Source organism: Camelus ferus, chromosome 32 (genome assembly GCF_009834535.1).
Source record: "Camelus ferus isolate YT-003-E chromosome 32, BCGSAC_Cfer_1.0, whole genome shotgun sequence".
Taxonomy (NCBI): Eukaryota; Metazoa; Chordata; class Mammalia; order Artiodactyla; family Camelidae; genus Camelus; species Camelus ferus.
The window spans coordinates 10,980,633-11,007,284 of NC_045727.1; the positions used below are offsets into that span (position 1 = coordinate 10,980,633).

Genomic DNA, 26,652 nt, shown 5'->3' on the forward strand with positions numbered 1-26,652 from the left:
CCCACATCTTCAAATTTTTGGAAGAGTTCGAGGATTGGTGTTAATTTTTTAAATGTTTAGTAGAATTCACCAAAAAAAAAAAAATGCCATCCAATTTAGGACTTTACTTTGTTGGGAGGTTGCCCCCACCCCTCTCTCTCATTTATTTATTATTTTTTTAAATGAACTATAGTTGATTTATGTGTTGGGAGGTTTTTGATTACTGATTCAGTTTCCTTACTAGTTACAGGTCTATTCAGATTTTCTTTTTCTTCTTGATTCAGTTTTGATAGATTGTATTTTTCTATACATTTGTTTCATCTCATTTATCCAATTTTTTGATGTACAACTGTTCATAGTATTGTCTTATAATCGTTTTCATTTCTGTAAAATAGGTAGTAATGTCCCAGCTTTAATTTCTGATTTTGGTAATATGGATTTCCTCTCTTATTTCCTTAGTTTGGGTAGATTTGTCAGTTTTGTTGATCTCTTCAAAGAACCAACTTCCTTTCATTTATTTTTCCTCTGTTTTTTCCTGCACTATGTTTCATTTATCTCCTCTGTAATTGTTATTATTTACTTCTTTCTCCTAGCTTTGGAATGAGTTTGCTTTTTTCTCATTTCTTAATGTATTCGGATTATTGATTTGATTTTCAAATCCAAAAAGTTTTGATATCTTGTGTTTCATCTTAAAGTATTTTCTAATTTCCCTTGTGATTTCCTCTTTGACAGATTGGTTGTTTAAGAGCATGTTTATTTTCCACATACTTGTGAGTTTTCCACTTTTCTTCCATTACTGATTTCTAGTTGCTTTCCATAGTGGTCAGAAAAGATACTGGTTGATCTTCTATCTTGCTCTGTTATTGAAAGTGGGGTATTGAAATCTCCAACTATTATTTTATAACCTATATTTTCCCCTTCAGTTCCGTTAGTTTTTACTTTGTGTATTTTGGTTCATAATTTGTTAATTATGTATAAGTTTATAATTGTTACATCTTCTTTATGAGTTGAACCTTTTATCGATATATAATGTCCCTTGTCTCTTATAGTCTTTTTTGAGTTAAAATGTTTTTATCTGGTAATATTATAGCCACTGAAGTTCTCTTTTGGTTAATATTTGCAAGTAGTATCTCTTCCATTGTTTACCTCTAACCTCTTTGTGTCTTTGTAAAGTGAGTCTCTTACAACGTATAGATGAATTGTGTTTTCTTATCCGTTCATGCAATCTCGGTCTTTTAAATGGAGCATTTATTCCATTCACATTTAATATGTATACATATGTTTGTATATTCCTTTTCATACTTTTGCTGACAGTCTTTTCCTTTCATTGCCTTGAATGTGTCCTCCCATTGCCTCTGGCCTCCATGGTTTCTGGTGAGAAATCAGTTGTTTGTCTTATTGAGGATCCTGACACATCACTTCTCTTGCTACTTTCAAGATTATCTCTTTGTCCTTTGATGATTTGACTATGTATCTTGGTATGGGTCTCTCTGAGTTGGTTCTGTTTGTAGTTGACTGAACTTCTTGGATATACAGATTCTTTCGTGGAATTTGGAAGGTTTTCAGTCATTATTTTCTCTTTCCACCCTTTTCCTCTTTCTTATCCTTCTGGGACTCCCATAATGTTTCTGTTGGTGTGATTGATGTGTCCCATATGTGCCTAGGCTCTGTTCGCTTTTCTTCATTCTTTTCCTTTCTGCTCCTTAGACTGAATAATTTCAATTGTCCTCACTTCAAGTTTGCTGATTCTTTTTTTTTCATTCACTCAAATCTACTGTTCAATTGCTCTAGTAAGTTTTTCATTTCAGTTATTGTACTATTCAGCTCCAGAATTTTGGTTTGGTTCCCTTTTATAATTTTTTTCTTTATTGATGTTCTCATTTTGTTCAGATAGTATTTTTCTGGTTTTATTTAGTTTTTTGCCTATGATTTACTTTACCTCTTTGAGCATATTTAAGACAGTTGATTTTAATGCTTTATCTGGTAAGTCCAATGTCTGGGGTTCCTCAGGCATAGTTTTTTGTCAGTTTGTTTTGTTTTGTTTAAATGGGCCATACTTTTCTGTTTCTTTGTATGCTTTGTTGTTGTTGAAAATTGGATATTTGAATATTACAATTCAGAAATCACATTCTCCCCCTTCCCCAGGATTAGCTGTTCTTGACTGTTGAAGACTTTGTTTGTGTTCCACTGGTGTTTTAACTGAAATTTTCTTGAATGCCAGGAGCTGAAAGAAAGAATCTCTGTCAGTGTTTACAGGTTGGCTCTGGGAGGAGTACTTCTTTAACGTGGGGCCTAGCCAGGTCCAGTCCTGCCTCAGCCTTCACTTCCGACTTTCTTTGAGCCTGGAGTCAGCCAGTGGCGAGAGCTTCAGATCTTGTCGGTTCTTTTCAGAGTGTGTATCCTGTCCTGGGCGTGTGTGTGACTTTCTTAGCTCCCCAGTGCACCTGGGTGCTTCCGAATGCCCTGCTCGTCCTGGGTTTCTCTCTGGCTTTTGCTCCTTGTTGTAAGCAGTCTGTTGTGTCTCCACCGCTGCCATTTGCTGTAGCCACCTGGGAGTTTTCATAGCCTAACAGTCTTTTTGAGCAGTTCCTGCACTTCCCCATCCTCTGTGGGTTCTGAGTGATGCCAAACAGATGAGCTCCTGGTGTCGGCCCTGCAGGGAGCCCCTGGTCAGGCAGAATAGACAGACATGGTCATTTGTGAGCAAGGTCTGTCCTGCTCCCTCTGAAACCAAGTGCCAGGGCCCCATGCGGGAAACAGAGCTGTCCATCTTTAAGAGGTCTGTCGCCCAGCCAGGGCGGAGCTGGGCTGACGGCAGGTAGAATCGACACAGAGCTCTCTCACCGTGAGTTCCAGTTGCCTCTTTCTTGATTCTACATTCATTTGGTTGCTGTATACCTTTGGCTGTTCTCCAGAATTCTGACAAAGTTGGTTCTGACAGTTTCTGAAGTATTTTTTTATGTTTCTCTGGAGAGATGGGAGTTTGGAGCTGCCTGCTTTGCTGTTTTCCTGATGGTGCACCCTAAATCATTGTCTTCTCATCACAAATGAGTGGATTTCATTAAAGACCTGGCTACTGTCACCTAGGTTTTATGATGCAGGTTCTCAAAGTGACCTGTTAATTAAGCCCCTCTTTGCTTTCTGATCAACTCGTCCTTCATCACAGTGGACTATTTAAAAATATTCCATTGTATTAAGTTTCTTAGTCTTTAGTGTGTTTGCATCTGTATTCATATGCAAGATTTGATTGTGTTTTCTATGTCTGGATTTTGATAGATGGTTATACGGGCTTCATGTATCAAGAAGTAGAAATTTCATTGTTTTTTCTGTGTTCTGATCTGCTAATTTTTGCTTTTATGGTAATTTCTTTTATGTTATGATGTCTTCTGTTTTCCTTGATATTTCTTTTTGGGTGGGGGTAATTAGGTTTATTTATTCATTTATTTATTTTTAATGGAGGTACTGGGTATTGAACCCAGGGACTCATGCATACTAGGACGCACTCTCCCACTGTGCTATACCCTCCCCACTTCCTTGATATTTCTTTGCTCTTTGTCCTTTTCTGACTTCATGGTTTGAGGCCTTAGTTCTTTAAGGGGAGAGTTTGTCCCAGCTTGAGTCCCTTTTTTTTTTTCTTTCCTTTCCTTTCCTTTTCTCTGAGTTACATCTTACTGGTTTGTTTCTTGAGTTCCTTTCTTGCCTGTTCCCCACGAATGTCACTGTCACCCGCAACAGGTGGTGGTGCTGCTGCTGGTTTTACCTTGTATGAGAAGATGAGACATGTACACATGGAAATGTATCAACAATGGCAGTTAAGGCTTTCTTCTAACTGTCTGTGCCTCAGTTCCTTATTTGTAAACAGAGCTAGTAAGTGCCTGCCTCTCTGCATACTGTATGGCCAGACTACCCCTGGGTTTCTTTGCCTTTGGGCTTCATAAGCACAGGCTTGTGAGGCAGTTTTGAATCCCTGAGGCCTTGTATATTCAAAGCTGTGTCAATAATTGTTTTTAGAATGAAATGAAGTTTCCTGGAGAGGCCTTGTACTGCTTTGGTGGTCACCCCCCAGCCTGCTGGGAGAGGAGCAGTCTCTGTGCCATAATCCTGTTCTCCTGACCTCCGTGCTTTCCCTGGGGCTCACCACTCCCAGTGCCCACACACCAGCTTCTGCTGAGCCCTGTAGGGTATTCTGGGGGGATGAGCATCAAGTACACTGATAACGTCCCACTGTAAACAGCTGGAGCCACCTTTGCAGGCTCTTCCATCTCAAAGGTTCTTTGCAGCACCTCACAGGCTCACAGTGGCTCCCCTCCCTGGGCTCAGGCACTAGCCTCTTGAGGAGCTTTGCTCCCTTGTCCCTGGGTCATGCCCTCCACCAGTTAACTCTGAGTTGGTCTGAGGCTGGTTGAGTTAAATACCTGTTTATTAACTTGAAGAGAGAGAGGCCTTCTCAGGGACCACCGTGCCTCTTCCTGCCTCTGAAGCTGTGCAAACCTCCTTCCAGCTGGGCCATCCTCCTCCTCCTGAGTCTCCTCTGAAACTGTCCATCCCTAGTCTCTGAATCACGCCCTCCTCCGTGTCCCCTCCAGTCACCATTCATACTAGTGAGATCTTTGCTTTTGACTACAAGCAAGGAAACCCCACTTCGCTTGGCTTTGAAAAGAGAGAGTCAGTGCACCTGACAGATGGTCGTGTGGCAGGTGCTCTGGTCTCGGGACCCAGGGAGGTGAGCCCGACCTAGACCCACCTGCACAGCCCCGTCCTGCCCCACTTCCCCATCACTGCCTCCATGGAAGCAAAAATGCAGCATACAGAACAGTTCTGTGGCCTGAATTTTCCATTTGTTACTTGATGGGCACAGAGTGTGTCTCTGGGGTGACAGGAAATGTCTTGAGATGAGGGAGAGGGAGTTGCACAGCACTGGGCATTTACTAAATGCCATGGGATTGTGCTCGTTCTGTTAGTCAGGTGTACGTTGTGTGAATTTCACCTCAGTTTAAGACCTTTGTTCCTGCTTATGACAAAACCTAAAAACTCACCAAGCTGGGAGGGCATTGGTGCTGCTTTGCCTTCTCTTTTCTCTCTGGGCTCTGGGGGTCAGGAGCGCTTGACACAGTCCGGGCCTGGTGCGGGGAGGAGGGAGCCGGCAGCCTAGCCCCACTCCAGGAGCGCTGCCAGGGTGCATCCTCCTTCTGGGTCCTTCCTCCTGGCTCTGCCTCCTGCCTCTGTCCCTTCTCTCCTCTCTGGTTCCTCTTCCTGTAGTCCCCCACCCACTTTCCTGACGCGGAGCCTCACAGGAGAAATAATCTTGCCACCAACCTCAGGGTGCACTCAGGTTGCTTTTGGGAGGGAGCACTGCCCGCTAGGAATCCGGACTCTGAAACTCAGAGCGCAGCCAAGCGGGGTGTGCGGCGGAGCGGGGGCATCAGGCCCAGAGTCCATGCACCGCACTGAGGCTCTCCACCCTGGACTTCCTTGACAAAGCTGTGCTGTGAAAAGTCCTACAAACCAGAGTGTTGAAAACAGTACAAAGAAGTCATCTTCAGAAAGCAAAGTTAGCACAAGATGAGTCTGCTAATTGAACAGATTTCATAATTTGGGTAACCCGGAAGCTTGTTTTTAGAAGAGATAAGAGAGAATGACTATTTGACAGTTTACACAGGGCAAGAAGACTGTGCTCAGAGACCATGTGCTTGTCTTGGCTTTGGGCCAGACCCTGGAGTGGACCATGACGCTTCAGAGCATAGAACCAGCCTGGCTCTCAGAGCGGGGAGGCCCCTCCCTGTCCTCTGTAACAGCAGGCTGGACCCGGGCCGCCAGCTGGGCTGAGCTCCGTTCCTGGCTGGGGGAAGGACGCCGCCGAAGGAGTGGTAGGTCAGGAGGCCGAACCAGGGTCCGCCTGCTCCCACAGGGCCGGATCTCCTTGTGGCCGGTTTCCAAGTCAGGGAGTGGCTGCACAGAGCTGCATGGTGTCCTCGCTGAGTCACAGGGAAAGCCATCACATTGGTGACACAAAACTGTGACTAACGTCGGCTGGTGGAAGGGCTCTGACATGGGGTGTGGTGGGGTCTTTGGGTTCTTGAAGGGTGGCCATGGGAAGGAAGGCACCAGCTTGACCACAGGGTGGGACATAGGACATGTGGGTGTGAGGCCCCAGGCGGTTTGGAGCGGTAGACAAGCTTCCTCTTGGTCTCAGTTGCCACAGTGGCTTTGGGGCTCAGGGGTAGGGCTTGGGAGCTGTAATGGATCTGCAGTTTCTGCTCTGCTCACCCAGAGCCCACTGCAGCCTATTGGAGAGGATGGGGGACTTCCCAGATGAAGGAGGACAGTTTGAAGCAGATTCCTGAAATTTGAATATTTTTCTATGGTAAAACTGTGTTTTCTCCAGGTCCCTTGTAGTTTCTGAGATGCCTTCCCACAATAAGTTGAGCGCTTAAATGTTGAAAACTCACATGGGGTGCTTTAGGCCTTTATGCAGAAGACACATCCTTTGTTGACCAGCACACCTTCAGCAAAACCCCCTGGGACAGACGAACAGTCTGTCTGATTTGTGCACACTTGAGCTACTCCTTTGGTCACCCCCGAGCCTGGGAGGGGACAGGTTCAGAGGAGTTAAGATGAGCTTAGCCAAGTTCCCTGGATGGGTGGCCCAGCCTGTCCCGCCTCCTGGAGTGATAGAGCTGCTTTTCTTTTTCTTTTTCTTTTTTTTTTTTTTTTAACATTTTTTATTGATTTATAATCATTTTACAATGTTGTGTCAAATTCCAGTGTAGAGCACAATTTTTCAGTTATACATGAACATATATTCATTGTCACATTTTTTTCTCTGTGAGCTACCATAATATCTTGTATATATTTCCCTGTGCTATACAGTATAATCTTGTTTGTCTGTTCTACATTTTGAAATCCCAGTCTATCCCTTACCACCCCCCGCCCCCTTGGCAACCACAAGTTTGTATTCTATGTCTATGAGTCTGTTTCTGTTTTGTTTTTTTTTTTGTTTTTTTTTTAGATTCCACATATGAATGATCTCATATGGTATTTTTCTTTCTCTCTGGCTTACTTCACTTAGAATGACATTCTCCAGGAACATCCATGTTGCTGCAAACGGTGTTATGTTGTTGGTTTTTATGGCTGAATAGTATTCCATTGTGTAAATATTCCACATCTTCTTTATCCAGTCATCTGTTGATGGACATTTAGGCTGTTTCCATGTCTTGGCTATCGTAAATAGTGCTGCTATGAATATTGGGGTGCAGGTGTCATTTTGAAGTAGGGTTCCTTGTGGATATATGCCCAGGAGTGGGATTCCTGGGTCATATGGTAAGTCTATTCCTAGTCTTTTGAGGAATCTCCACACTGTTTTCCATAGTGGCTGCTCCAAACTGCATTCCCACCAGCAGTGTAAGAGGGTTCCCTTTTCTCCACAGCCTCTCCAGCATTTGTCATTTGTGGACTTTTGAATGATGGCCATTCTGACTGGTGTGAGGTGATACCTCATTATAGTTTTGATTTGCATATCTCTAATAATTAGTGATATTGAGCATTTTTTCATGTGCCTACTGATCATTTGTATGTCTTCCTTGGAGAATTGCTTGGTTAGGTCTTCTGCCCATTTTTGGATTGGGTTGTTTGTTTTTTTCCTATTAAGTCATGTGAGCTGCTTGTATATTAGAGCTGCTTTTCTTGACTTTTCTCTCGTGCGCCGGGTGTGCAGGACGTGGTGGCTCTTACCTCATCACCGGTGTGGATGTTCGGAACGGTCCCGGATTTGCCTCCTAGCTCCTGGCGCACTGTAGGGCTGCGCAGTTGGTCATTCCTGGATGACGAGTGAACAGACTTGACAGGTCTCACCAGCCAGAAGTCATACAGAAGTTAGATTTACATGGCTCAAGCAGTATAAATGACCATGATTTTTACTTAGGAAAAACATTTTAAATCTCTTTTTAGAAAACCAAAAGCAGTGTTCCCCAAGCCCCCCATAAACTCATCAGTTACAGGGAGTCCAGCTCTCCTACATGGCGAGCCGTGCGGGTGCGTACATAGGTTGAGGCCTGGGAGGGGTCTGCTGCCACTTTAACTTCTGGACAGAGTTCTAGAGAATTCTGCGTTCCCTACAGAAAGGATGAGGGAAGGTTTTGTTAGGGTGAAGATGATCTTCTAGTCCAGCCTGACCCCACATTTCCCAGGTGTGTATGGGGTTCTCTCCTCACACAGCTGCTCATGGCCTGCATCTTTGCAGCCTCTGCTCCCTCATCCAGACCCCAGGCTCTACCTTCCTGATGAGCTGCCACACAGTTCACCTTCTGACAGTGTGTCCAGCCTCTTGGTGGGATGCTTCAGACCCCTAAACGGGGCCTCAGCCTCCTGGCTTGCCCCATGCTGTCCCTTCCAAGCCCAGCCATCCTAGTCTTCATCCTCTTTGCCTGGAATACCTCTCCCACCCTTCAGCCCTCCCTAATTTTACCCCTCCCTGGGTGGGACTGGGACAGGGGACAGTGTGGAGACCTGGTGTGTGCCAGCCTCACTCCCCAGCAGAGGAACTCCATTTTCCAGGGAGCGTGCTGTCAGGCCGGAGCTGGAGGAGGGGCTGTGTGTCCCCAGGCACCCTGTGCACCCAGGCTTGCACGGCGGGCGGGTGGTGGAGGCTGTGTGCGGAGGAGCAGAGACACGGGAATTCTGGGCTTTCCTCTCAGTTTTGCTGTAGACCTAAAACTACTTTAAAAAAAAAAAATAGGGTCTATTTAAAAAACAGGGTAGAGAGCCCAGGGCATCAATCTCAGGCCTTTCATAGTTTAGCGGGTGTCTTGCTCTTAGAAACACTGGTTGATGGTTGTTCCCCGAAGGTGACGAGGCCGAATTTAGTAACCTCTTGAAACAAATGAATTGCTCGAGTAGACAGAACTTTCCTGTCCCTACCACAGCTTGTGGACATGGCGTGTTCACTGTGCCCTCTTGTCTTTCCCTCCAGGACAACCCTCCGTATGATAAGGGGGCCTTCAGAATTGAAATCAACTTTCCAGCAGAGTACCCATTCAAACCCCCGAAGATCACGTTTAAAACGAAGATCTATCACCCAAACATCGACGAGAAGGGGCAGGTCTGTCTGCCGGTAATTAGTGCTGAAAACTGGAAGCCAGCAACCAAGACCGACCAAGGTGAGGCCTCCTCATGTCTTCTGGGGGCGCTGCTGCGGGCAGGGCCTCCTGAGTCCCGTCTAAGGCCATGCCACACGGAGTCCAGAGAAACCCTGCGGGGCCAACTGCGTTGCCCGCAGCCCAGCATTCGCTGCCCTCGCAGTGAGGGGTGTGACCCCATGTCGGTGCTGTGTGTACACGTACATAACACGTGCTCAGTTTTCTGGGAAAAGTGCTTGATTCAGTGTTCTGGTTGCCCGCCCTCTTGTCTCTGCAAGTGACTGGACTTTGTTGTAGACTGTCTAGTTTTTGTTCTTAATTCCAGAACTTCTTTGCAATATTGACCTCATCCTCTGGTGCCTAGAATTCTTATAACTTTCTGAACCACTCTACAGTCTTTTTCAATTAAAGGGAATGGATGAGTTTGGAATTTGAGAGGCTGCAGCTTATTTTCAGTGACTGATAAAAACAGTCATTTTCCAGTGGAACCCCTGGAAGGTGGGTTTAAAAGCCTTTCCCACGTGAAGTCAAGCCTCACTTGTTGGAAACAGTCACCATGAAAGGCGGCCATCAGGCTCCACAGCTAACTAGCGGGAAGGAGTGGGTGTTGAGCATGGTAGAAGGGTCTCCAGGGGACTTGGTGCTTGGTCATGCACGAGTCGATGTCTGTAAAAGACTGACGTGACTGGTTTTTCTATGAATTCCTAGCTCTGCTGGCGCCTCCCGCTGCGCACTGGCTCAGGCAGGGTTACAGGGCTCTCCTTACCGCGCCCTGGGGCCCCTTCTACCCCAGCAGCTGCCTGAGAGGCCGTGGCAGCCTTCGCCCTGTCTGCAGCTGCAGATCTGGGTGCGTAGCTGTTTCGGGTTTTGGATGCTTTTTTCAAATAGTGAGATAACCTGAGAGAGAGTTTTCATTCTTTTTGTACTTGCTTACTTGGGTTTTTAAGATAAAAATTTTATCTTAAAAGGGACGCTCTTGTACCTGCAGTGAGAGCAGAACCTCTGTTTTGTGACTGGAGATGGTGAGGGCTTCTCTCTAGATCACTTCTGGATTCGTGCTGGCACGGCCTTGAGCGCGTGTGTCCTCACACACTTCAGGGGTGCCAACCCCGGCAGCCAATGCCCGTGTTCCTCAGGCTTGGTGACTCAGCGTAACAATTTATTATTTCTCATTCTGTGGGTTGATTGGGCTCAGCTGGGCAGCCCTGTAGCTGGTCATTCCGGGCACTTGTGGTGACTTAGCTCAGCATTCACAGCAGCTTTGCAGTAGTGAGAATGGACCACATGCGGAATGCCGGGGAGAGGCAGATCCACAGAGTCGGGAAGTATATGGGTGTTTGTCAGGCTGGGGTGGAGGAGGGAGTGATGACTAAGCACAGTGGGCACTCTCTCTGGGACGATGAAATTGGTGTCACACACTTTTGTGGATATACTAAAAACAACTGAACTGTATATTTTTAAGAGAGTTCTTTTTTGGTATATGAATTAAATCTTTTTTTTTCTTTTTTTTTTTTAGTAAAGAAGTATTAAAAGCTGAGCAAAAATAGCATGAGAAAAGTCAAGAAAATAGGCAAAACTATATCAAACAGAAAGGTGGTAGGAGCTGGCAGTAGTAGTACCAGAAGAGAGAATGTAAAAACAGTTGTGCTCAGCACTGTCTGGTTCTGGTAGACATGAGCAACAGAGCAGCGGCTTTGTTTGGTGGTTGAATGAGATTTGTGTTTGAAATACAGTCAGTGGAAAAGCCAGTGTAATACTGACCTCTCTATGTACCAAACAACACAGCAACACAATTAGATGAAAAGAAAAATCAAATAATTCATAAGTGGAATGTTTAGTCCCCCATACCCTATTATAACAAATCAAGTAGATAAGATTTAGAAAGAGGACTGAAAAAATATAACAAACTCAAGGATAAGATTCATAAGCTTATATTTTGTATCACATTCCATGGAAGACATTGCACAGCAGATGAGGAAGGTACACCTCACAGATTACTCTGTGAGGAGGGAGCCCACTGGATCGCCATGAAAAGGGGGAAATTACAGGTATTGTTTACATCCCCCATCACAAAGGAGCTATCAGAAAGAACAAAAACAGGAACCTTTATAGGCTTATTCTCTGCTCATATGCAATGAGAAAGGAGGTAAGTTCTGATAATGTGTCTAAGCCCCTACACTTTGGAGGAGGAAAAGTGCTTCAGGGTGAGAGCAGGAAGCCCAGGCTGGACTATGTGATGAGCGCGCTGTCCTGTGTAGGGAATGGGCCAGGCCACGGCCACGGCTCAGGAAGCGCTCTCAGCTGTCAGTGTTCTACTGGCAAACCAGGCTGAGCTCAGCAGGATTTATTAGAGTTTAGCTCCCAAAGGAACCAAGAAAGAATGAAATACTCATCAGAACTACTAAATAAACTTGAAAATACTTAGACTTGATCAAATAAGTGCAAGTTCTCAGAAAAGAATTAGACAAATTGCAAACTTGCAAAGTGAGTATCTTTTGAAAAGCAAGTCTTAGTGATTAAGAAAGGGTTTTATGCTCTTAACATTAGGTGCTAAGATGGGCATAGTAAGCAGGAGAGAGCCTTGAGTCTCCATACGAGGGAAAACTGGAAAACTTACCGGTGTCATTTCTGCTGTTGAACCATTTCTAATCCAGTAGAGGGACAAGAAGCCGCCTATTTATGCTGAAAGGCAAAGGTGGTTCAGATTTCCCAGAAGTTGAAATGGAACCGTCTCACGGCTAGGTGTGCAGTGGAGGGTCTTGGAGGCGGTGAGCCGGGGCAGCTCCTGGAAGAGCATGCTTCTCAGGCAGGGGTGTCCCTGCTGCACAAGAGCAGCCTTAGGTGCTTTCAGTTATGGCAAGTGAAAGTGATTTTCCATGAGTGTTACTAACATTTATTTTCCTTGTTTTTTTAAATCTTATTTTAATGGGGGGAGGGGATAGCTGGGGATAGCTCAGGGGTAGAGCGTGTGCTTAGCATGCACAAGATCCTGGGTTCAATCCCCAGTGCCTCCATTAAAAATAATTAATTAAAGCCTAATTATCTCCCCACAACAAAACAAGTAAATAAATAAATCATTTTCACAGCCCTATGAGGTAATATGGTGTGCATTTGCCTTTAAAAAAAAATGACTTTAATGGAGGTGCTGGGGATTGGACCAGGACCTTGTGCTTGCTAAGCACACACTCTACCACTGAGCTATTCCCTCCCCTGCCTTCCTTGTAAAAATATTTTTTGATTTAAAAAACTGCGTCAAGTAAGCAATCATTTGGGCTCCATGTGGATATGCAGCAAAGAAGGAGAAATGGGACAAACAGTGTTTCTAGTCAATTTCTTGTGATGCTGGGGTGACTGACAGGCATGCGCTCCCAGAAAGGAATCTGGCTTCGGCGTGAGGCCTTTCTGCTGGGACAGTGAGGGTGCTGATCCTGATGGGGGTCAGGTGAGTGAGGGACACGGATGTGAGAAGCGTGGTGGCTGCGTGCTCCCTACTTCTGAGGAGGCTGGGGCCCCTGGACCTTCTGTGCTCCCCTCCCCCTCACCTCTGGGCTTGCCCTCCAGCACCTCTGGGTCTTACTGCCCTTTAGGGAGCACGTGACATCTGCCTTGGGAATGGATGGTTTGTGCCCCACCCAGTGATTAGACAGGGTGGTCACATGAACCTTTCTCGCTGCTCAGGGTGGGCTCATGCATGTACATGGCGCAGGCCTGTCACACACCCTTCCTGTCACAATCACTCAGGGCACCATGATAGAAAGTCCTTGAGCTGACTGGTGTTGGGCACGCTACCTGGTCCCTGCCCCGGAGAAACTTCACTTGAGAGGGAGTCAGGCTGTCAGTGCTGGGCCTGAGTCCCCAGAGTTCAGGAGAGAGTCGGGAGTGGGGACTGGGTCATCCCCCGTGTGTCAGTACAAGAAGGCTCCCTGGAGAAGGAGGAGGAGGACGCAGCATCACTGTACAGTTCGCTGTCCACTGTGGTGCTGGCTGTTTGTCATCCATCACTCCTTCTCTCAGAAGAAGGATGGGCTGAGTGCTGGCGGTTAGAATTTCAGGTGAGTGGGAGGCCGCTATGTCTGCAAAGCATGGAGATGAAAGTCAGGTTTGACCGGAGCTGCAGGTCTTGCTGTGCCCCTTCTGAGCGTCCTAACCAGCAGTGCTTGTCCTTTTCTTGGCAGTCATCCAGTCCCTCATAGCACTGGTGAACGACCCCCAGCCCGAGCACCCACTCCGGGCTGACCTAGCTGAAGAATACTCTAAGGACCGTAAAAAATTCTGTAAGAACGCTGAAGAGTTTACAAAGAAATATGGGGAAAAGCGACCTGTGGACTAAAATCTGCCGCGATTGACCCCAGCGAGTGTGCGCAGAGACCCCGAGCAGTGCATTCAGAACCCCGCAAAGCAGGACTCTGGAGGCTGACTCGGGCCGCCGCCTGGCGTTCGCTTGTGGCAGTTACTAACTTTCTACAGTTTTCTTAATCAGAAGTGGTCTAGGTAACCTGTAAAGAAAGGATTAAAAATTTAAGATGTTCTAGTTCTGCTTTCTTTGTTTTAAAAAATCACTGCTTCAATCTACTTTAAAAGAATGGTGTTTCTTTTCCTGTCCAAATTTATCCAGAATCTTCAATTTACATTTAGCCCGTAAGGTTTTAAAAAAGAAAAAGGAAAAAAAAAAAGGTTGTGGTTCCCCTTCTTCCCCTCCCCTTGCAACTCCCACTTTCTTGCATTTAGTTTATTTTTCACTCACTCCTCGGACCCAGGCCCCATCTCCCACAGAAGAGACTGTGCCGGTGTTAGGGGCTTCTCTCTCCACATTGCACCGCCTGCTCTGGGAGTCGGTTCAAATTCTCTTGCTTCCAGTTTATAACATCCTTTTAAAAAATTAAAAAAACAAGCAACCAACCACTTCCACTCCCCTGCCCCTCCCCCAAAAAAGCCATGGAAAGGGAGGCTCAGCTCTTCTGTAAACTCTGGCTAATGTCACCACAGTAACGCTCACCAAATGGGCAGACCCTGAAGTCCACGTCGTGATGGAACTCCAGCCGGGCTGGTCTGCTGAGGGCGACCCCCCGGACCAGGGCTGCGGCCACCCGGGGGCCTGCCAGTCAGAGGACAGAGCACTTGTGGGTGGAATTTCTCACCAGAGAGTCTCCCCAGGCCACAGGTTGGTGCACCTCCCCGCAGCCGTTCTGGAAGATGCCCGGGTGCTTGCAGACAGCGCTAAAGCCAGAATGTCCGTTTGAAATTCCACACTCGCCTGTCACCGAGCTCCATCCAACGTGTGTCCATCCAACAGAGCGCGGGGCGCACTCTCCGACTCCCCAGTGCAGCTGCCCCACCGCAGCCCTTCCTCAGCATGGTCTGACTCTCTGGCGACTCCGCTGTCACTGGCCCAGCCCAGGAACAGGCCAGCCTCCCTCCCTTTGGACTCCCGGCCTTCGCAGAGTCAAGCTGCACTTGAAGCTCACTCAGTAATATCCTTGACATGTTTTATATTGTTTTGACTGCCTTCTTTTGTAGAAATAAAAATTGACCTTAGAATTTATCATCAGATGAACTTGTAAGGATTTGAATGTTCATGTCTTTTCAAAGCAAGTGGGACTATCCCTGAAAGAGTAGAGTCTTGTCACTGACACCTAGAGGAAGCCAGTGGTCCAAACACCGGGTGTCACCAATTCCACTTCTGCCACTGGTGGCTTCCCATCTGGCTCTTAGGGGGCTGGATCCTGTGGAGAAGATGACTTCAAGAGCCTTTGCTTCCTGTTATAATTTTAGTTCTGAACCGCAAGGTGTCTCTGGGGCTTGCAGACCTGTGTGGCAGCTTGGCTTTCCCTGTGCAGAAGTGGGAGCGATGGCAGGTCAGGCCACCTGGTGCTGCTCAGGTGTCCAGGCGCGTGGCCTGCGGAGTGTCATGAACTCGGCTTCTTTAGTCCTCGGTACGCAACAGGCAGGTTCTGGAGTCCCTGTGCCCAGGAAGGCAAGGGCGCTGGGCCAGGCGTCCACCCACGTCTGTCTCTTCATTGGCAGAGAGGTGACGCTGGACTGTATTTCACTCACATGCAGATTTGTAATAAAATGCCAATTTCTGTCGGAAGCTGTCCAAATAAGCCACCATTTGTTCTCGTTGCTTCTCTGAATCCAGAAATATTGCCATTCTTGGAAACTGTCACATTGCTTCGTATCTCCACCCGCGTAGCTCTGCCCGCCTGTCACCCCCTCCCTTCTCTGCTCGCCATGGGAGGATGGCCACCGTGGTCAAAGCCAGCAGCCTCCTGCATTGCAGCCTGAGGTTTGCCCCATCAGCAGAGGCCTGGCCTCCGAGAGCGAGGCAGCGTGTGGTCCCTTCTGCGGGCCTGGTGCCTGCTCCCGCAGCGGGCAGTGGCCGAGGAGCCCTTGCGGGCACCCACCAAGCCCACAGGCAGCCTTGCTGCTCCACGTCCAGACAGCTGGGTCCTCTGGAGGAGGGGAGAGCTGTCAAGCACAGCCTGGCCGGGCCCACTCAGGGATTCACGCTCCCGGGTTGGGTTCCTCGAAGCGCGGGGGCCCCGCCTCTCCCCCCACGGTGGGAACTAGGCTTTCTAAGATGCTGCGACCCGCTCTGCTGCCCTTAATAAAAACGCTCTCAGACTCTGGTCTGTTGTGTGGGTTTCTTCCTTACTGGGTACGGGCCAGGGCCTGGGGCCCTTGGGCAGTTCCTGCTTGCTCCTCTCTCCCCACACCCAGCCTCCAAAAGAGGCACACAGAGGTGTTCTGGCCCCCCCAAGGGGAGCAGAAGGGCTGCAGAGTGACCCTCTGGTGCTGGGAAGGGGACAGTGACCTCTGTGTACATGGATCACTTCAGCCACATCTAACACAGCAGGCTTGGGCCCCGGGGAAGGCGCTGTCCTGACGGAGGTCAGGGAACTGAGGAGGGTGTGTCCAAGGGAGGGGCGAGACCATTTCCTTGAATAGCTCCAGCCCCACCCACCTCCCTTTCCAGGGACTGTGGGTAATGCTGACTCAGCACCAGGCCTGGCCAGGGCCCCAACACTTATTTTTTATTATCAACCGAGTCCCCTGCTTGGTGTTTGACACTAGCTGAGAGCCTGACAGCTGGGTCGGCACGTCCGAGGGGGAATTTCCTGGGGTGTCGTTTCACCAGGCGGCAAGGAAGCTTGGGGCCTTCCTTTGACCATCAGTCGGTGCTGTCCTGGTCCTAGCTCTCCATCCCCTGTGACTTAGGGCAGCCCACTCCCCAAAGCCAGAGGCCTGTGAGACCCTCAACTTCCTCAACCCAGTGGCCAGTGTTCTCTCCCCTTCCTCACTCTGTTCCTTGTTCAGTGTGAAACATACATCTACTCTGTCACCTCAGCCAGGCTCCCAGCGCCCTCCTGCCCCCGGGGTGCCTCTGGCCAGGACCCTGGACTCCCCATTGCTGAGTCCACAGGAGGCGGCCTCAGCCCAGCTCTCATTCTTCATTTGGCAGTCCCTCCGCTCCCGACCCTGCAGGGCAGCCCTCCCAACCTGGTCCAAGGCACAGCCGGAGCTGCCCTGCTGCACTGGCTCTGCCTGCTCTCCTGCTTCCTTTACGCACACAGGGTCCAGCTGAAGGTCTGACCTCCACGTGGCACATGTCTGGCCCGGGCCGCAGTTGGGAAGCTGCTGATTTTCCGTGTGCTGGCAGCCAGGCTCCTGGGAGCAGCAGGCAGGCCTCGGAGGCTCTGAGTAGAAGACCACCTCCCGCTGCAGAGGCCACAGCCAAAGCTGGGGGAGGGGAGTGACTTGCTCTGAGAGCATACTCTGCCTCATCCTGGCTGCATCCCACCCTTTGCTGTGTGTTCCCACCTCCCACTGCAGCCCAGGTCACACGACTGTCCCCAGGTGTGTCCCAGCCAATGAGCTCCTTACAGGCTGTGTCCCAGCTCCCATCCCTGGCCTGGCCTGGAGCAGACCCTGGGCTGGGCCACCCAGTGCACAGTGAGAAATACTCCATCTCCCCTGGGACACCAGTGAGCAGCCCACCAGAGTCCCCGTGCGGCCTGTGACCCTCTGCCGCCCGTCACCTTCCCTCCACGGCGAGGTGGACTTCCGCCTCCTGATTATCCTACCAGCGTGGCCATGTCCCCTCTCCTCTCCACACTTAAATGCCCACAGTTGAGGGCTGGTTGGGGCCGTCACCTTTGCTCGTCCCTCCCTTGCTCCCTGGGTGACAGCAGCCCCCCCCCCAGCTTCATCCAACATCTGTGCAGACCCTCAAGTCGCCCGTCACCCACGCCTCTCTCCTGGGCCCCAGAGCCACACAGCCAGCCACCCCCTCCTCTCGGAACAGGGGACCCCCACCTCGTGGCGGGGGGAGTGCCTCTGTGCTGCCCTCAGGCCTCCCCCACCCAGCTCCAGCCAGCAGCCTGCAGGACTCCAGGTGGCTGAAGCCAGGAGGCAAGGGCGAGGCCACAGCAAGGGCCAGACTCACCGAAGACTCCAGTTCATAGCCCTTGATGAAAGGTAAGAGGAAAGGGCTCGGACTGGAGGAGGCAAGGTCAGAGGGCATGGTAGAGGATGGAGCCAGAAAGGGGGTGAAACCACCGGTCAGGACGGGGCGTGGGTGGAGGGGAAAAGGAGGTAAGGATCCTACCCTCACCCATTCAGAAAGCTCCAGAGGGCTCTTCTGCCCCTGGTTCCACGCTTGGCAAAGACCAGGGCCCAATGCATGACACACAAATGAACAGGCAGCTTCAGAGCCCTGCTCTGCCACTCCCATCTCGAGGTCTGCAAAATGGGGACACAGGTGCCTGGGCAAAGGTGTGATGTGAGATGACAGGAGATAAGGAGGACCACGTGGTGAACCATCTGCTCCCTGCAGCTCCCTGATCCAGGCCACATGGGAGCCCCATCCCCGGGGCATCCACCCAGCACGAGGGATCCCACCTTCACAGAAGACCATCCCTCCTGGAAGAACATAAACACTCATGCAAGCTTGCAAGACCTCCTCAGACCTGTCCCCTAGGGTGGCAAGGGCTGCTTGCTACTTCCTTAGAACAGGTGATGTCTTTTAAAATCAGAATTGAGATTATAATATACCTCCCAAAAAGTAGCCTGGTGAGATTTTCTTCTTCCAAATCCCCCCAAAAAAAGAATGAAGAGCACCTAAGCATGAGCAACGACAGAAGTGGGGCACATTTGCAGATCTCTTCCAGAGTAGTGACCTCGGTGCACCCCAAAGGAGCTGCTTCGTGTCCTTGTGTCTGAGAAGGTTTCCTGGGCACAGTATGTAAACACCCAAGTTTCCAAGACACATCTTACTTTATTAACATACCCATCTCTGCCCAGTTCACCCAAACAGGGAAGATGCTTACAAGGCCCCCAGCTCTTGGCAGGCCCCAGGCCCAGTGGCAGCCTGAGGGCTCTTGGAAGTTCTGCCACCACTCTTAGCCTGAGGACCTGGACACAGAGGTGGCAGCATCCAGGGAAGTCTCAGAGACTGCTCTGGGACCTGGTTCCCTTCCTGGGCACAAAGAGACATTAATGCTTGGCTGTCTGCCACGGTCATGGTGGGGAGGGCTCCAGAAACGTTTCCAGAATGGCTTCACCAGGGGTCTCCTCTTGGGGCCTCTTGGAGTCTAGGTTGTCGAGGGCACAGAGCTCCACCCCGTCCTTGGCAAGCTGGGCCCGCAGCGCCGGCGCTGTGAGGACGCGCAGCTCGTGCAGCCGCTCCCAAGAGCAGGAAAAGGCGTCAGGACCCTCCCCGCAGCCCCCAGCAGGAGGCACACTCGGGTAGCCAGGGTGCGTCATCAGCTCGGCTGTGGGGGCATGGCTCATAGGTATACCTTCCAGGGCTCGAGCCAGCGCCCCTGACACCCGGTGAGCAGACATGTGCCGGCCACAGGTGCTCAGGCCCACGAAGGCATCGGTCCACCTGTGGATGCCTAGGCATCAGCGGGCAGGGTGGCAGGACCACGATGGGCAGAGCTAGGCCGGGGGCCAGGTGGATCTGGGGTGGAGACAACGCTGGTGGACGCCTGAACCCCCTTCGATGTTGAGAAACAGGTATGGCTGGCCAATGGACAGCCGGCTGGACGCACTGGGACCTGGGCCAGGTAGGGGTCAGGGGGCCTTACCGCAGGCCATGGTGGGCGAATGGGCCCATGGCAGCCCGGGCATCTCGCTCCACGGCGCTGGCGAAAGAACGCGCTGGGGCCTCGAGCCAGGCGCAGCCTCCCACTCCGCGCTCCAGCGGCAGCCTCGTGAAGCTCACCCCGCAGGTCTGCAACGCCTCAGCGAACACTTGGCACACGCCTGCGGGCGGGGAGGAGTCAGGGAGAGGCACCTGCTGCATACCGGCGTCCCGGCCTGGAAGCACCAACCCACGCACCTGGGAGCACGTGCACATGCTGGTGCCCGTCCACGTGAGTAGGGTCCCTGCCCAGTAATTCCCGGAAGCGGCTCAACTGGGCCTCCAGCTCTTCCCGCACCTGGAGGGAGAGAGAGGTAGGCACCTTGAACGTCCAAGAGCAGCTACAGAGGAGGAGCGCCTCCATGTCCTCCCCTGTGACCGCACCAGTATCTGAACCAAGGGAGGCATCCACAGCAGCTTCCGCCCAGAAAAACTGCACGGTGCCCTCGGGGAGGAGCCCTGGGGAGGTCACCGCGAGCATCTTCCTGCAGCCGCACCTCCGCACCTGCGTCAAGATCACGTCTCCAGCCGCCACCGCCTTTCGGAATCCCATCTTGCCGAGAAAGAAGCCTTCGGGGCCGAGCAGCGACGAAACGCCATGGCGAGCCGGGCCCACTGGAAGGCCCTCGGATAGGTTGGCGTGGAGGCCCGTGGGGATTCTGTGCCTGCGGGCGTAGTGCGAGCGGGAGCGGGAGCACGGAAGGCGGGGGGCTGCGGCCCCCAAGTCCGCTCGAACCCTGCAGGGGGGCTGCCGCTCACCTGCGGGCCAGCTCAGCCGCGCTCTCGGCCGCTGCGCCGTTCACCAGCAGGGACACGCTGGTCACAGCCCCCGCTAGGAAGGCTTCTACGATGCCCTCGTCGCGCCTCGGGCAGTAGCCAAAGTCGTCCGCCGTGACCACCAGCCGCACGCGGGGTCGGGCCATCGTGTCCCCGCCGCCGGCTCGCGGCCGAAGGGCGCGGGCGGGACGGCCCAGGCCCCGCCCTGGACGCGGCCCAAGGCTCCGCCCCGACGCACGAGCTCCGCGCGCCGGCACTCAGCCTTTGTTTTCGCCTCCTGCTGGTTCCGGAGGACCCTGCAACCTCCAGCCACCCGAAGTGCCCCGCCCTACCCGGACCGCGGCCGGGTTTATGGCAGCGTGGAACTTGCAGGGACTGCAAAAAATGTTTAATATGAAAAACGGAAAATCAAACCTGAGGGGAAAGGTTTCTGTTCACTTTCTGGGTCGCGTCCTGCCGGTATTTTGTCTAAGCAAACACACTCGTTTCCTACTCCCCCACCCCAAAGTTTTTTGTGTTGTTTTGAGAAGATAATGATCACACCAGTGTTCTCATTCTTGTAGTGTTTCGTTTTCTTGATAGGAACGATGAACTTTTTCATGTTTCGATTAGCTAGTTACATTTCTTCTTTTGCAAATCGTCTATTTTGGCCTTTGCTGATTTTTCTAAGATGAGGCTTTTTCTTGATTTGTAAAACCTCTGAACAAGAAAACGAAAGAAAATGTGTACACCAGTGGCTTCGTTTGAGAAGTCTCTGCTTCTACCTGGAGCTCTGTGCCAGGCTACAGTTGCTACATTCATGGCCTCCCTTTTTCCTCTGTGGTCCAGGAAAGCTTTCCTTGCCGACGGCTTACAAATAGTCACTATGGTTGACAGCCAGGTTTTCACTGTGATGTGGCTGTCTTGAGTTTGCCAGTGGAAAGTGCAGCATTTGTGTCCAACCTATGAGATGGGTAATGTTGTTCCTGTTTTACAGATGAGGAAACTGAGGCTCAGAGAGATCGGAAGTTTCTTGTCCTACATGATTCTGCCTGGAGCAATAGAGCTGGGACTGGCCTCTGGAACTCTGGCCTATATCTTGTCTGCTCTGGTCCTCTAAGCCCTGCTTGCCCCCTAGATCAGAGGGAAGAGAAGGCAGAGCTAAGCCTGAGAATAACATAATACCCTCCCCTGTGGGGGCGTTCTAGGAATTGGAGGTCTCAAAAAGGCCTTCACCAAGTTCTTGGCATAAGGACTGTCATTCTCAGTTGTGATTATTAAATCATGGGATTTCAACTAATCACCCGTCATTCTCCACTGGGAAGCTGGTCCTGGAAAGGCCAGAGACCCTGAGGGTCTGCAGATTGGAAGGAGGAAATTCACATTTATTGAGCACCTACTGGTATTAGAAAGATCACTGATTAGGGGTGAGCGCCACAGTTCCTACCCCAGAGGAGGGCAATCTGACAGACAAATAAGTAACATGGCGTGGCAGAGTCTGGGATGGGATTTGCTGTAATTCTGTTGGGGGGACAGACTCTCTGGGAAGGCTTCTCCTAGGAGGCAACACCTGGGAGGGGATTGCTTTACGAGAGTCTCCTGGGCAGAGGGGGCAAGAGGGGGAGGAGGTAAAGACAGACGATGTCTAATCAGGGTCAAGGAGTGTTGTACGAACATTCGATTTAATCTCCAAACTCTCATGTGGAAGGTTGCTCAGCTCCACTCACAGAGGACAAGGAGGTGATCAGAGATCGAGACACACAGGAGAGCTGGGGGCTGAAGCGAGACTCCTTCCACTGCGCTTGGGATAGACCCTGGGGTGTCCACACTGGGCGGGGGGAGGACCCTGGAAAGGAGCAGTCCGCGAGCAGGAACCCAGGACAACTCAGCGACCAGAGAAGGTGCTCGCGTCACCGAGGGAGGCCGTGGGTTTGGTGACTTAGTCTCCCCTCCGGGCGGGACCGAGAGAGTCAGCAGCAGCCGCTGCGCTACTTCTGCGAATGTGGGCGGGGCAAGGCCTGCGAGATGGGGGAGGAGCCACCTGGGCCCCGCCCCAACCATTGTGCCGCGGGAGCCGGTGGGCGAGCGGCCCGTCGCGAGCCAATCAGGACGTAGCACGCAAATGAGCAGGCCCGCGGACGCCCGGAGCTGCGTGGCAGTCCTGCAATCAGCGCGCAGACCGCGGAGCAGAGCGGAGCGGATTTGGTGAGCGGGTCGGCCGCGGCCAGGGCGGACGCCGGGGCGCAGGGGCCGGGAGGATGGAGGTCCGGACGCACCAGGCCCAGAGATGGTTGGAGACAGGATGCGGAAGCCCTCGGGGACCCCACCCGCTACGAATCTGGACGTGGACGGTGTGCAGACGCCCAGGGTGCTCCAAGCAGAGGACTAGCTGGACGCTTGAAGGGCATGGGGTACGGGGAGCCAGGGACCAGGGACAACAGCACCCCAGGGCCGCTGACACAGTGGCCAATGGACGGACGGAGACTCAGACCCATGGAGGCCTGGGGGACCCTCATGCCATCTCCCCGCCCCGCGCAGAGAGGAATCCGTGGACGCACCGCGGAACTGACGAGAGAAAAGGCGGGCAGCGGGCCAGGCCACTCGCACCATGACCAGCTACCGTTACCGCTCGGGATATTTGGCCGACGATGAGGCCGGCCACAGCACCTACGCCTCCCGGGTAAGTGAGCCCAGCAGTTCCCAACTCTGAGCCCCCCAACATGTTCCCCACCAGCTCTGGCGCCCCAGATCACAGCCCCCCTTTCTCATATCCTTGTGATGTCCTCCCTGGGCCTTTTAGTGGCCTGGGAGGGGCATGGTGGACTGGGACCCCAGAGTGGGAGTGTAGAGTCTACTCAGGGCCTATGGCTCCAGGTGCAGAGGCAGCCCTAGGGAGCTCAAGGCTCAGGACCGCAGGTGGTCTGTGCAGCCCAGCAGTGGAGGCAGGGCTTAGAGGGGTTTGGGGATTGTTACAAAGGGCAGAAGCGGGTTTTCAGACTCTCCAGCCAGGTCACGTGTATGTAAAATGTATGTGCCAGGGAAGGTTCAGGGTTACCCTGAACAGATCCCCACTTTGCAGGAGAGGAAATTGGGCCTCAGGAGGGGCCACTGTGCCCACAGTCACACAGCCTCAAGCTGGCAGAGCCAGGGTCCCAACACAGAGCTGCCTGACTCCAAACCCAGTTCCTTCCCCTGTGCACCCACTCCCCACCCAGTTGCAAGGAGGACCCCAGGGACCTCTCCTCCCGTCGGGCATCCCTGCCCATGGTGACATGCCTTTCTGTTCACATGCAGCCACCAAAGAAGCCACAGCTCCCTGAAATGGGGCAAGCCTCCAAGCTGGGCCCCATGCCACAGCCACCATCGATGCACAGCCTCTGGGGCAGTTCAGGGCTCCACAGCCACCGCCAGAACCTCAGGGGCCCTCGACCCTTCCAGAGCTTCCTGGACTTCCTTGTTGAGGGACAGGTCCTGGACAGCCTGCAGACAGTGGTGGAAAAGGCAACTGAGCTCATGGCCACCATGAAGACAGAGGCCGGGGTGCCGCTGGTGGAGGTGCAGGACCCAATGGAGGTGCCGAGGGGTGGACAGCGGGCGCACGCTCGGCCCAGCCTCAGTACTGTGCACTGGCACCGTACCCGGCCCAGCCTCTGTATGGGGCGCCCCAACAATTACCCATCCTGCTCTAGCTCCACATCCAACTCCCACAGTAGCTTCACCATCGGCTGGCCGGGCTCCTATCGCCGGAACAGTGACATGGGCCCCCGCGGCTGGGGCCCACTGCCGCCCGTGAAGGACCAACTCCTGCTGGAGAAGAGCCTCAGACGGCTGATGCAGCTGGAGAACCAAGGGGTGAGGTCTGGGGTCATAGTCTAGGGTGGGGTGGGGTTGGACCCCAGCCCTCCCTGCCTCTGAGAGTTCCCCTCTCTCTGCAGAAAGGCCTGGGGCAGCCCTGCTCCCACAGGGACTCCCTGCTGTGGGACTCACTGGGCAGCCAGGCCAGCAGCCAGTGGACCCCAGAGCAGCCACTGTCCTGGGTCTCAGGTCTGCTGGGCTCCAGCTCGGACACACCCAAAGCGTCAGAGCTGGGCCCTCGAGAATGGGAGCTGCTCTTCCTCAAGCGGGAGCTGCACAAGGAGATCAAGTCCTTGCTGAGCCAGCCAGCGTCCTTTAACCTGCCTGGCTACCATGTAGGTCGCGAGCCCCATCGGACCCTGGACTTCCTGGCCAAGCATCACCTCTTCCCTGCCCTGCAGAACGTGGTGAAGCAGGCAGTGGACAAGCTCAGCAGCGCCTGCCGCCGTGATGGCTATCCTCTCTTCCCGTCAGAATGGGAGCCTGCCACTGAGTCCACCTCCAAGGTGGCCACACCCACCAACAGGGAGGAGCCCTATGATTCGCTGCCCACCACGGCCTCCAGCCCCAAGATAAACCACAGGAAGAGCCTCAAGTACAAGGGTCACAGCGGCAAGCCCAAGGAAGGTGGTTCCCTTGTGTCTAGTACTCAAATGGCCACCAGATTCAGGCTAGAGGTGACACCCTCAGAAGACCCTCAGGTCCCCACTCCCCACCTCATGCCCCATTCTGGGCCCCCAAGCTCCCATCAGAGGGCCCAGCCCTGGCGGAGCCTGCACCTCACCCTTCCCGCCCCTGGGATCATGGTGGAGGTGCCCTCCAGACAGACCCCTACCACCCCCGTGGTCACGGTTCCATGTGCCTCCCCCCGCCCTTCCTCCTGCCACTGCCTCCCCAGGTTCTCACCACTCACCTCCAGGGGCAGGAGCGTGTCTCTACTTCCTGCTGCACTGCACCCAGAGGTGACCTCCTCAAGGGTGGGGCCTGGGGTCTTAGGGATGGGTTTGCAGTGGAAGGGCTCCTACGGCCACCGCTCCTAGCAGCCACTGTCACTGGCAGGTGCCCCAGGTCCAGGTCTGCCACCCCAGCCTGTGGAGAATACTTGAATGGGGCACAAGCTCTTGGGACCTGGAATTAAATGAGTGGCTAGCCCCACTCATTGTCGAAGATGAATAAAGGATATTTTTTATTCTGGGTATTTTTGTAACGTTTGCATATGAATCTCAGAGGCCCTCCCATGCAGAGAGACTCCTGTCCCTCATGGGCAGCAGCCTGAGCCCAGAGTAGGGCCCTGTGTCCCGGGTGTAGCTCCTGCTAATCCCGCTGCTACAGACAAGGCTCTCCGGTGTGTCGGCCCTGCCCAGAAGGCATAGCTCAGGAGGAAGAGTGCAGAGAAGACGTGGGTGGTCTCACCCTGTGGATCCCAGCACAGTCCCCGGCCCTGCTTTCACCCATCAAGGCCCAGGCATGCCACCTCCTCTGAACCCCTGCCTGGGCAAAGGTTGTGCAGGCCCCCATTTGGCTGATGCTGTCATGAGGTCACCAGTCCTGTCGGCATGACATGGGGTGGGACGTGTGAGGGTGGGCCAATGGGCACCACCTGTGCTCAGCTCCCCACCGGATGCAGCAGGGATGTGGCCAGGCCACCCTCTGAGTGCCCCACATGCAGAGCCCCATGGGTGACGTGGAGGGTGCTCTGGGCAGGAGGGCACCCCAGGTGGCAGGAGTGGCATGACATATCTCCCTTTCCCTCCCTGGCTGCTGTACAGAGCCCCAATTACAAGCTCACCGAGAAGAAGCTGCTGCCCTCCATCTTGTCCGAGTCCTCCGGGTCCCACCTCTCCAACCCCTGGCAGGAGGAGCTGGTTAGCTACCTGAGGGATCAGGCTGTCTCCTTGCTCATCTACAAGTACAAGTTTGAGAAGAACCTCACCAGGCAGCTGGGCTTCATCTCCTTCCCTGTCACGGAGGCACTTATGGACCTCTTCCTGGGCTTCAAGAAGGTGAAGGGCTCACGCATCCACCTGTCCTCCAAGGTCGACTGGAGCTGCCTGCTGCGCAGGCTGGAGGAGGCCGAGTGCAGCCAGCAGGCGTCATGGCAGGCATCTCAGCAGGAATCTCGGCCGGCGTCCGGGCCCTCGTCCCGGCACACCTCCCCGCAGCACAGCACCCACCGGCATCGCGCGAGAACCCCCTCCACGCTGCCCAAGCCGGCCACCAAGACCACCAGGATCCCGGAGAAGGCCAGGGAGCCCCACCCTGACAGACGGTCTCCCAGCCCCAGGCTGCTCACCCCCCAGGAGAGCATGGCAGCTGGGAAGAAGGAGCCTGCAAGGCCGCCAGAGCCCAAGCTGTCCACGTTCTCCAACACTAGCGTGGCCTCCAGTCAGTCCTGGCAAACGGTGGACGTGGGGGACAACCAGAGCCTCAAGGAGGAGGAGGACGAGGATGAAGTGGAGGATGAGGAGGAGGATGAGAAAGAGGACAAGGAAGAGGACTACTTCTTTGGAGGTGAGGGCGAGCCCCACAGCTCCCCGGAACCTCAAGTGGAGGTCAAGGTCCGCCCCTGGGCAGATGCAGATGTAGGCCACGGTGACCCCCCGTGAGGCCCCTGGGCCGTGCCAAGCGCTCCATGCCCTGCTCCTCCCGCCCCATCTGGACGCCACCTTCCCAGCCAGCCCGCCCAGAGCAGAGGTCAGAAGTGTTGGCACCCATGGGGGTTTCTGCTGAGCCTCTCAGGGGAGCCAGTGGGAGAAATAAAGCTCGTGTTGATGGAGCACA

The 26,652-nt window shown here is 52.8% G+C and overlaps 3 protein-coding genes across 8 annotated transcripts in view; 2 read left to right on the top strand and 1 right to left on the bottom strand.

Moving 5' to 3' along the window:
- Positions 1-15,742, top strand: part of UBE2L3 (ubiquitin conjugating enzyme E2 L3) — a 36,446-nt gene extending 20,704 nt beyond the window's left edge. For both annotated transcript variants that reach the window (XM_032472016.1, XM_032472017.1), the window contains 2 exons: positions 8,948-9,134; positions 13,289-15,742. In XM_032472016.1, coding sequence (XP_032327907.1) covers positions 8,948-9,134; positions 13,289-13,443 — 342 coding nt within the window. In that variant the 3' untranslated portion in view covers positions 13,444-15,742. The remainder of the gene's footprint in view (positions 1-8,947; positions 9,135-13,288) is intronic.
- Positions 15,743-18,370: 2,628 nt separating this feature from the next.
- Positions 18,371-20,297, bottom strand: YDJC (YdjC chitooligosaccharide deacetylase homolog). 4 transcript variants are annotated; one of them, XM_032472013.1, is made up of 5 exons: positions 20,020-20,297; positions 19,766-19,925; positions 19,459-19,558; positions 19,205-19,382; positions 18,371-18,769 (listed from the first exon to the last, which is right to left on the bottom strand). In XM_032472013.1, the coding sequence occupies exons 1-5, from the start codon at positions 20,181-20,183 to the stop codon at positions 18,673-18,675; spliced, it is 699 nt and encodes a 232-aa protein (XP_032327904.1). In that variant the 5' UTR covers positions 20,184-20,297; the 3' UTR covers positions 18,371-18,672. The 4 variants fall into 4 exon arrangements, with proteins under 4 accessions (XP_032327904.1, XP_032327903.1, XP_032327905.1 ...); XM_032472012.1 differs by having other exon boundaries at positions 18,371-19,002; positions 20,020-20,280; XM_032472014.1 differs by having other exon boundaries at positions 18,677-18,886; positions 20,020-20,295.
- A 1,713-nt stretch (positions 20,298-22,010) lies between these two features.
- On the top strand, positions 22,011-26,652 carry CCDC116 (coiled-coil domain containing 116). Of its 2 annotated transcripts, XM_014552699.2 has the most exons (5): positions 22,011-22,221; positions 22,555-22,696; positions 23,311-23,868; positions 23,952-24,548; positions 25,641-26,652. In XM_014552699.2, exons 2-5 carry the CDS (start codon positions 22,625-22,627, stop codon positions 26,475-26,477), a joined length of 2,064 nt encoding a protein of 687 aa, XP_014408185.1. In that variant the 5' UTR covers positions 22,011-22,221; positions 22,555-22,624; the 3' UTR covers positions 26,478-26,652. The 2 variants fall into 2 exon arrangements, with proteins under 2 accessions (XP_014408185.1, XP_032327472.1); XM_032471581.1 differs by having other exon boundaries at positions 22,045-22,696; positions 23,952-24,494.